The sequence below is a fragment of the Oreochromis niloticus genome, linkage group LG3 (assembly GCF_001858045.2).
Source record: "Oreochromis niloticus isolate F11D_XX linkage group LG3, O_niloticus_UMD_NMBU, whole genome shotgun sequence".
In the NCBI taxonomy this organism is placed as follows: Eukaryota; Metazoa; Chordata; class Actinopteri; order Cichliformes; family Cichlidae; genus Oreochromis; species Oreochromis niloticus.
This window is the reverse complement of record NC_031967.2, coordinates 14,057,853-14,068,354: the sequence shown is the minus strand read 5'-3', so window position 1 is coordinate 14,068,354 and position 10,502 is coordinate 14,057,853. Positions and strand designations below refer to the sequence as shown.

General features: G+C 40.4%; 1 protein-coding gene across 6 annotated transcripts in view; it reads right to left on the bottom strand.

The window, feature by feature from the left end:
- Positions 1 to 1,536: 1,536 nt before the first annotated feature.
- elavl2 (ELAV like neuron-specific RNA binding protein 2) overlaps positions 1,537 to 10,502 on the bottom strand; it is a 32,194-nt gene continuing 23,228 nt past the window's right edge. For 5 of the 6 annotated variants that reach the window (XM_019352918.2, XM_013274478.3, XM_005468245.4 and 2 more), the window contains 4 exons: positions 8,840 to 8,993; positions 6,818 to 7,043; positions 6,177 to 6,215; positions 1,537 to 4,264 (listed from right to left, as the gene is read on the bottom strand). In XM_019352918.2, the coding sequence (XP_019208463.1) occupies positions 3,934 to 4,264; positions 6,177 to 6,215; positions 6,818 to 7,043; positions 8,840 to 8,993 (750 nt within the window). In that variant the 3' untranslated portion in view covers positions 1,537 to 3,933. The remainder of the gene's footprint in view (positions 4,265 to 6,176; positions 6,216 to 6,817; positions 7,044 to 8,839; positions 8,994 to 10,502) is intronic. The other variant, XM_013274481.3, reaches the window with a different exon arrangement.

Genomic DNA, 10,502 nt, shown 5'->3' with positions numbered 1-10,502 from the left:
AGCAGCTCCCATCTACGTCCTTGCAGTGCCCCTAAAATGACAGTCGGGCAGTGTGAGGTGGCTGCTCTGTAGGGAAGCGCACTTCAAAGCAGGCCATTTCATCAGCGACCGTCAGCCTCAAGTGGAGCATGAGATAAAAAAATAAAAAATAAAAAAAGGGGAGAAAGAAAAAAATCAATACTCTATACCAGGCTTCTTCCTTCAAGCCTAGTGCTGCTCTTTGTGTTGGAACATTCAAGTCAGCACCTGAACTGTGCCCCAATTATACCTCAACCTCCTGCAGAAGTAACCTGAAAATAGATTAGCATTTTTTTTTTTTTTTTTTTTTTTTTTTTATAAACACATTTGAAGTTCAGCACTTTCAAATATTGTATCTAAACTACTCCAACCTCAGTACTACAGTGCAGTGAAAAGCTAAGGTACAGCTACAGTGGCAACCCCGCCTCCCACCCCAAATTTCCAAAGTGAAGCAGTTGGGTGGGTCAAAAGCGTCGTCTCATGATCGTAAGGTTTCAGTAAAAGGTGGCCACTTTATTAGGTTCACTTTCAATTGCTTTTAAATGCAAATTTGGTTAAAGTTCTTATGGGGCCAACGTGGACATGTCAACACAGCCTGCTGAAGTTCAAACTGAGTGTCGGTGTCCTGGTTGTTGATGCGAAACAGGCTGGTCTGAATATTTCAAAAACTAATCTACTGGTTTCCCCACCACCACCATCTAAGGTTTAGAGAAATGTCCAAAAAGGAAAATATTGTAGTAGAAGAAAACAGCAAGACTGCTTTGTACTAACTAAATCGAATAACCGCTCGTAACAACCAAGTTCTGCAGAAGAGCATCTGTGAATGAACAACATGTTGAATCTTGGAGCAGATGGACTAAAGTAGCAGGACTCTGTCATCCCAGAACAGGAAACTGGGGCTACAACTCACACAGGCTGGTTCCAGTGAGTCAGGGTCAAACTTTAACATGAAAGCATGGATCCATCCGGGCTTGTATGAGCAGTTCAGGCTGCTGCTGGACATTTTCGTGGCACAGCCCTTTGTACCAGTCGAGCTCGTTTGAGACGGTGGATGAACTGAAGCGCTGCACCAAGGACGAGTACTAAATAGGGAAGACTTTGAGCCATTAATAACAGGTCCACTTTAAGGCTACTTCATTCTAAAATAAATCCTGTCCAATTCAATTTAGAAAAGATAAACCCTACCATTTTAGTGCCAGTAAAGTTTGAGTCACCGGGCATTTAAACATTTTGCGAATCTATTTGCCTTTCTCGTGTAAGTGGAGAGAATTACTACAGAAGCAGAGAGCTTTAAAAGCCCAGAAATCTGCCCATCAGCAGGGAAGTGCATCATATCATTTAAAGTTAAAAACTCAATACTGAAGTATTTGAGCAACTGTCAAATGAAAAGCAAAGCAATAAGATCGTTTAGTTAATCGGGGTCGTTTCCAGTTTACAACTGAACATTTTGGCATGTAGTTAGTAAAACTCCGTTTCCTGTCAGACAGGAAACAGGAATGATCCAATCACAAAGCTTCATTGCCCTTCAACTTATTTATTGATGTACTGAACATGGAAAAAAATAAAATAAATCCAAAAGTATCCAAACACAAAGTAAAGAACATGTACATCCTTTTAAATACTTAACAAAAAGATTCTATTCCAAAAATGCTGTGAACCAAGTCAGACTATACAACTTCAAATAAATAATCACTCTCATATTAGGAATTGAGAAAAGAGGGATGGGAGGAAACATTTCCTCATGCCAGACCTGCAGCACAATTTCCCAAGACCCCAAAAAAAAAAGAAAAAAAAAGAAAATCATCAAGCGGTTACATAAAGGAAAAACAAAACTTATTCTCAGCAGTGGCAGGTCAGGCATGACAAATGTTGTCTCTTCCCTACAGCAGCAAGTATCACAACTCATCTAGACTTAAAGTTTAACTTGTACAAGTAACACAAAGAAGGAATAGATAAACAAGAAAAAGCAGTTGCAAAGATAATTATATAATGCATAGCACACTGCTCGTTTAAGGGGAAGCATGACTAATAATCGGTTGAAATACCAAGCAGGATGCAGGTGCAGTATTCAGTGCATCTAAGGCTCGACCAGCCTCCGTTCGTGTGTTCGAGATGAGCTAGATGTTGACAAACTTCTGCAACCAACTTTGCTATTGTTAATGGAACCGCTTCACCGCCCTTCCCCAAAGTGAATAAAGCAATATACACCTTTTTACGATTTTAAAGACAGGTTATATGCATTACGTATATATTTATATATATATATAGATATGAGTATGAAAAAAGTAATCAAATAGTTCAAAACTGTGGTTTATATCCATTCTTTACCACATAAATATATATCTATAATGTTTATATATAAAAAAAACAAAACAAAAACAAATGTCTATAGTTTCTTAATACCTTTTTTTTTTTTTAACGAAGCAAGACTATCTACAGACCTAACAACCAACAAATTCGATGCACTAATGCTAGTCCATAGGACAACAACTCAAGTATTTTAACTTAAGAGAAACTGAAAATAAATAAAGATCCAAAAACAAAAAAAGACCTTACACAGTCCTGAAAAGAAAAATCAAGTTGTATATAATAATCACACTTTTCAATGAAGTCCAAACGAAAACCAAAGTCTGCCAAGTACTCAACATAAAAAAGGACTTATTTACACAGCTCAAAGCTCAGGAGGAACCCTTCTATTTGTCACACTAGATGTTTTTTTTGATGCTGCTGCCTTCACTGGCTTGTCTTCAATCTTTCATACAAAGTATGTAAAAACCCTCATCGGTTGATATTAAGACAAAAATCAGTCTAATGATATTGTAGATACACCACAAAACACCATGAGCTCCATCTGAAGGGAATCTTAGAGGAAGAACTGATTTTTCTTTTTTCCCTTTTTTTAAATCCCCCCATTTACCTTTATATCTCCATGTTTTTAATTTTTCATGCACTTTTTGCAGATCAACCTTTGAAGTTTTGTCCGTTTCCAAATCAGACCGGAAAGCGAGTCGCTAGCCGTAACGACCAGACGACTGAGGGGAGGGGGGTACCCACAGATGATTTTACAAATGAAACCAGCACTGCCACTGATTCTATAATCTAAAGGTAATACAAAGATCTCAAAAGGTATCTTTTACATCATAAATCTCTCCAGAAATTTCAACCACTGCAAACTTTCTTGTAAAGTTCAAAAGCTCACAAGGTGTCATATGAAGATATTTCTCAAAGTATCCAAGTCAAAATATTTTGTTCCAGGTCCAGTAAAAAGTTTCTCCAAATTTTTCTTTTTATAAAAATAGATGCTTTTAAACCCACATCAAAGAGGTTCTTAGCTCTTTGGCAAGGTACTGCTTTAAGAATCTTTTTTTTTTGTCTTTTTATCTGTTAATTGTACAATAAGCAACATTATGCAGCCAACCAATAACCAACTGATATTACAGGAAACAGAATACTTACAAAATTAACAGAACCGCAAATAGTTCAACGCAAGTACTTGCTAACCACCGAAGGCATAAACGCACCTGTGGCAAATCAGGACACAGAAGTACAAAGAAAAATCACTACACATAACCTTACAAGACTTACTGTTTCAAAGCAGATGTGCAACAAAATGACAAAACCTAGAGTAACATTTTAGATGGTCCATCTGTAAAGACAGCAAGAAGTCAACATGACAGGCATCAAGACCTGCAGGTATTTTCTGTTTTAAAGTATAGAGAAGATTCAAAGTGTAGCAATGGGAAAAAAGAGAAGGAAAAAAAAAGGAAAAAAGATCACATTGTTGGACGCTAAATATCGTTTTTCTTCGCAACACTGATTTACAAAGCTCTTGTTACTAATGTAGAAAGTTACGGTCAATACGCTTCCATTTTCTGTTTCCATTTTCTGGTGAGTTTTCTAGAAACAATCTGAGTTTCAGGCTTTGTGTGTTTTGTTGGTTTTGAATGACACTTGCAGAACTCTGTCCCCAAGGCGGTATCCATTCAAGCTGGCGATGGCCACAGCTGCCTCGTCGTAATTAGTCATGGTGACAAAACCAAATCCTTTGCACTTGTTTGTGTTAAAGTCGCGGATAACCTTGACGTTTGTGACAGCACCAAACGGCCCGAACATCTGCCAAAGGATGCTTTCATCTGCGTCCGGAGCCAGGTTGTAGACGAAGATGCACCAGCCAGTGCCCGCGTGCCCCGGGATGTTGATGCCAGCCAAGCTGGTCACCCCGTCAATGGCCATCGGGGAGAACCTGCTGTTAAAACACAAAAAGTAACATGGTTCAAGGCAAGAGCCAAAATGAGCACAAAACGGGCCATTTTATAAGACAGGAGATCGTACCAACAAGCCTAACAGAGTGTGACAAGTCTCTGCAGGGATCAGCTCTACCCACACATCGTGAGCCATGGATGCTTCTATGGCCATATGGTGCTAGTGCCATTCTTTCATTTTAGGAATTACGTAATCAGATTTTTCACAAAACACACTTCCTTCATCTTCTGCAGCAAGTCACCTGAGCCGTCACCGTTAGCGAGCAGCAAACCTCAGAATAAATGCACAGATTCAGTCCTCGAGCTACTCCCCACACATTTAGTTTGTAGCTTCACGACTGCAAAGGAAATTATTTCCTCCAAATCAAAAACTGGCAAATTATAAAGGGAAATAAATTCTATATAAATGTGGCAGTTGCCAAGAGCATAATAACGAGGCACAGAAAGGCTCTGGCCTTTGGTAAGTGTGCTTTTGCAGATTTAAGAAACAAAATTCAAAGTGCATGAAAAGCCTATGAATTATTGCAGCAGGTGTCACACAAGATTAGCTGCTCCACTTGGCCTCTCAGGGAACATCCACTATGACAGGTGTGCTCCCAGCATCAAGGACCCACAGAGAGATTTGGCAACCAAGACGTCAGCCAACGAGCACGGCAGAGGAGAAATCGCACGTCTATTGCTGCTGGTGATGGCTCTTTGAGCTTTCAGGGAACTGGACTTCAATCACACACATGAGGAAGACATTCTTATAAAACTGAACTGAGACAAACTGGTATCCTGGCGAATCCTGAAAGACGTCTGACGCAACAAAGTTTAAAACAGGACAGGGCTGTCCATAATAGATCAAGGTAAGAGTACGAAGCTCCAAATACAAACGTGCAATTTTGTGCAATAGCGAGTAAGATTGTAAGAGTCTGCCCTTTGTTATGTAGACAAGCGGCGTAGACAGTGCTTTAATCTATCACATGTTGTGACATTAGCTCTAGATTAAAGCACTCCACTGCATCACCAGCAGCCGATTTTCTACAGTTTCCTTATTTCAGAGAACAAGTTTAAAGGACAAACACCTAAACTTGTTTATGTTAAACACTGAGTGGATGCCAAGCACCGCCACTAAAACAGTCACCTCAATGTCCCCTCAGATACAGAGACACTGCTTTGTTCAAACCATAAAGAGTCACTACATTTTGCCACAAACTGCACTTCAGATTCTCCAACATGGCAGCTGAGCAGACCACATGCTGCTCTTTAGTATTAACGTACTAAATACTCAAATTATAAGATATCAGACATGATACAGAGCTCCTGGTTAGCAACCTACAGACAATGTGGTCATGTTATTTATGCATTACAAATGGTAAACCAAACCAGAAATGATGCCCCATCTATCAGGCAGTAAGAGCGGCTTAAATCAGATAAATTTAGCTTTTTATTCCCTGAATTCTTACAGACAGACTCTGGGAGGAAAGTAGAGGGAATGTGACTGGCTCAGGTGAGAGCAAGTAGTTTGACATCCTTCGCTGGTCTGACACAATGGAGAGACCCTGCCCCTCCAGTCTATGCTCTCAGCATACACAGGTCTGCCTTTAGGCATCTGCAGCAGCTGTTCAATATTTACATCATGACTTACTGTGAAGACAAACAGCCTGATTCACCCACACCAACTGAATTGTGTGTATATTTGTTGTGGATGCACAGAAAAGCATTTGCTTTGAGCAGCAGTCTCATATTGAATCAGTGCCACTTTATGCAGTGTTAACTACCTACACAATACTGCCATAGAGCTCATAGGAAATAAACAAAATGTATCCCATCAGCTCCCTCGCGTTAGCTCGGAATTTCCCTCAAGGATCAATTAAGGCAGACTACAGAATCTAAAACAGAAAGTCAATTTACCTTTTGACTCCGTAGGCCATGTTCAGCAGATTGTCCAACCTTAAAAAAGCACAACACCAAGAGACAAATTAATTTTATAAGAAAGAATCTTTTGAGGAAGCTGATGAGTTTTGACAGGATGACAAAGATGAGTAATGGGTCTGATACCACGATTAAAGTCTGCTGTTCCACTTAAATGAATCCCAACACCATTACGTTCCTATTAGCCTGTTGAAAGAACTTTTCCCAGTCATCCTTCACAACACAGCCAACAGGAGACTTGCAGTTCATGCAGAAAAGGGTCAATTAGGCTGACAGGGTGGCAGCTTTAACCACCACTGACATCAATCAGCGCACTGAAAATTAACACATTTTTGGATTAACTTGCACAATTTGTTCATTCATTGCTCATCTCATTTCCACATTTGCCAAAAATCTGTTTAAACCCGATTGTGTGGTAGGCCTACCTCTGCAACATGCTGCAAAGTCAAGAATGTAATAATGGGGATGATATATTCTGCAGAGTACCGACGAGCTCCGACACAGAATATTTTCACAATACTGCCAGTGAGACAATTTAAATGCTAATGTCCAAAAACCTCAGAGGGTCAACAAAATCAGCTTCACTAGCAGTATTATATTTTTTTGTGTGCCCCTTTTACCTGAAGCGTTGTGCCTGCTGTGCGAGGGGTCCTGGGTACCTTCGATTGGGTGACTGATAGAGCTGGGACAGCAGTGCCTGGCTGGTCTTTTGGCTCGGGTTGTTTGCAAACTTGACTGTAATGGGTTCGGTGGCACCAGGCGGCTTCTGACAGTTCAGACCCTTGATGGCCTCCTCAGCCTCAACTCGCCGGTCAAAACGAATGAAGCCAACTCCTCTGGAAACACCTGAGAGAGCCCAGTAACTCAAGATTAGTCATACTGAGCTTCACCTGACTGTCAAAACATGAACTAATGATCAGCCTTTTAAGTAGACTCATTTAATGCTGATGCGCCGTTTTATTCCCCTCCAATATGACTTTTACCATTTTATCCAGTAGTATAGTGAACTGCTTTCAAGGTCAATCACTATACTGTAAAGTCATTTCTTGCTCCAGTTTTAAAAGCATGACCTCACAGCATGCTTAACCACAAACATTTGCTTTTTTATATTTGTATGTATTGACAGCAAAGTGTGTTCCACATCTGGAAATTCATTAAATAACACAACATACACACACAGGAGGACGACATACATCAGCCGTGACATGTATTTATGGACATCTATGAAGTAAACTTTAGATATAACTAGGCTGGTAGCAGTTTACAGAGAAATTACAGCTGTTAAAGTGAAATTTTACTGTCTGTTATTAGCAGCTGAGCATTAGGAAAAAGCTACATTATGTTAGCGCAGATGTAGAAAAACTGATGATGCAGGTACTTGGTCTTTGACACTCTAGAGACACAACCTAATTATTCATATTTAGTTATTCCTTTAACTCAGTGATTCCCAAAGTGTGGGTCGGGGCCCCCTGTTGGGTTGCAAATGTGCTGCAGGTGGGCTATAGTAATAAAATGCAGTTTGAAATCACTCAAGTATGTACAGTTATGTATTTACATAAATAAATTTAAATGAAAATGAATAAAAACTGGTAATATAAGCTGGTTAGTTTGTGACAGTCTGACGTAAACTTATTGCACTTATACTGAAGTTTGTGTCACAGTGGCAGGTGAGTCACACAGCCTTAATCTTACATAGGGTTGATTAGCATTAGCAATTTATGGGCGACAGCACATTTAGTTTGTTTAATAACACTTTCTCCTGTACATTGATTAGAGAGGATTTAAGTTGAGGTGGGCTCCATGTGATTTAATGGCTTTTAAGTGGGCTGCATCACTCTTGACTTGCTGCTTCGACTTATTTACCCTCGTAATGCCCTGTTGGGACACCAGTGCATGTCATTCCCCTCGGTCACATTTGTCACTGCTGCCTGCCAATGAGCGCAGTCTTTGCCAGTATTGGTCAATCAGGCCAGCCTCCCATGTCATTTGTGTAAGAAGTTTTTGCTGCACATTTTGCTACTTTTACATTTTTAGCTCATTAACACAGGTTGCAATCCTGCTTTGGTGTTTGAAAGACAGAGCTGGGTTATTAATACTAAGGTAAGACCAAGTGAATTCTCAAGGAACAAGTGGTTTTATGTTTGAAAACTATGAAAACAGCCATTCCCATAACACACGCCAGAAGGAATAAGCTTCAGCAGTGGGACAGAACCACTGGGAAATGTCCCAGTGAAAGATTCTGTTTATTAGTGTTTCATAAGGCTTCTGCTTGAAAGCTGAGGAATGGAGAATATAACCGCTCTAAATGCATTTCATTTCTTGCCATAAAACAGGCATCGCATGTACACCTTGGGGATGGAAAGAGAAAAGGGAAAAAGCAAGAAGGTAAGTGCAGGCAGGAGGGAGAAATTATGACGCATCGAGTCCTGCTACTTTATACCTAATTTTATATTCCATCTATGCATATTTATGAGCACGTCTTGTGGAAAATTGCATTTTTGGGAACCTCGTAGCAACACCTCTGATGCATTTCTCAGTCCTGGTTGTGTCATTTTGCTGGCAGTCAGGAGGGAAATGGGAGGATGGGCGTGGCAAAGTGAAGATGGAACAAAGACGAGGGAAAGCCATCATGCTGTACTCACCAGTCACCTGGTCCACCAGAATGCGTGAGGTAATAATGCGTCCGTACTGAGAGAAGAGCTGCTCCAGTTCCTTCTGAGTCATAGTTTTTGGCAGGCCACTGACGTATAAATTTGCATCTCTGATGGAGGCGGAGCTTGGACGCGCATAGGAAACCTACAAGTGGAAACAGTTGACGACCTCAGTATATTACAGCCAGTTTTAGTACAAGCAGGTTAAGCCATTCATCACCTTTGATTCTCATCTCCAAACTAACAAGAACAGATGCTGTAACCCATTCATAGCAGAGAGAATATAAACTAAGGCTGCGTTCACACTGCAGGTCTTAATGCTCAATTCCGATTTTTTTTATCAAATCCGATTTTTTTGTCTGCTTGTTCACACTACAAATAAAACGCGACAGCAAACGCGCTCTAGTGTGAACGCTCAAAGCGGCCCGCATGCGCAAAAGAAGACGTCACACACAACGCGCTCTGTTTAAACCCAGACCAAACAGTATTGTTTGACTGATGGCCCTTAATATAAAGACTTCGGACTTTACGTTTACCAATTTTGCTTTAAGTTATTTTGTTATTTACATAATAATCTAAATAACCTAATAATTATCCTTATTGGTGTTTTAGAGGAGCGGCGCTTCAAAGGATAGTTGCAGATTTCTGTCAGAATCTGCAGATTATACAGTACAAATAAAATGTTCACGTTGTCTTCCCAACAGTTTCACTGACATCTACACTGGATGGCCAGGAAGCGTTCGCGATGTCTTCTCCGGCGCTGATAATTGGCGTCTGTCTTGTGTCAGTGACGTAAAAGACGGATTTAATGCGACATGACCGTTCAAACAGCAGTCGCTTTCTAAAACATCGGATATGTATCGGATTCAGGACCACATACGAAAGTGACCCAGATCGGATTTGAAAATATCGGATTTGTGCCGTTCACACTGTCATACCATGATCGGATATGGGTCGCATAGGGTCAAAAAACAAAAAAAACAAACAAACACAAACCGGATTTTATGCGCTTTCGCCTACAGTGTGAACGTAGCCTAACTCACATGTGAGTGAACTTGCAGGCCACATGCAAAACTGCATCACATGATAAACTAAATACACCGTCTTCTGTAGACTACATTACTGTGTATGGCATCTCCTAACATCATAGCCAGCAGACCTCAAACCCGCCAGTGTTTGTACTGTATTCCAACTTTAACCATCACGTGATAACACAGTGAGACCACAAACCAGACATTCAATACAGACCGTCGGCTACCTTTCAAAGTGTCCCAAAATGAGCTCAACTTTTCCCATCCTTAACCCGAGGGACCCCAGTTATGCAGTTGAAAGGAAATCAGGGCTTTGCAAAAAGAGTGGTGTACACAAATTCCAGGGACTTAATGTGTTTGTAACAGATAAATTAATATAAAGGATATAAGTGTTAGCAGTGGGGTTTTGTGGTGCATTGCCACTTTCTGCTGCCGTCTTCCTCAGTGCAAACCTAAAGACTAAAACATTTTATTATTTGGACACTGACAAACCAGCCTGTCCACAAAGTTTAACCTGTCACATTTTGTCCCTCAACTCAAAATCCTGACAATTTAAACGTCAGGCCCGTCAAGACAGCTCATCTTTCAAAATAAAACAAAATTGTAAAAAACCCCTAAGTGTT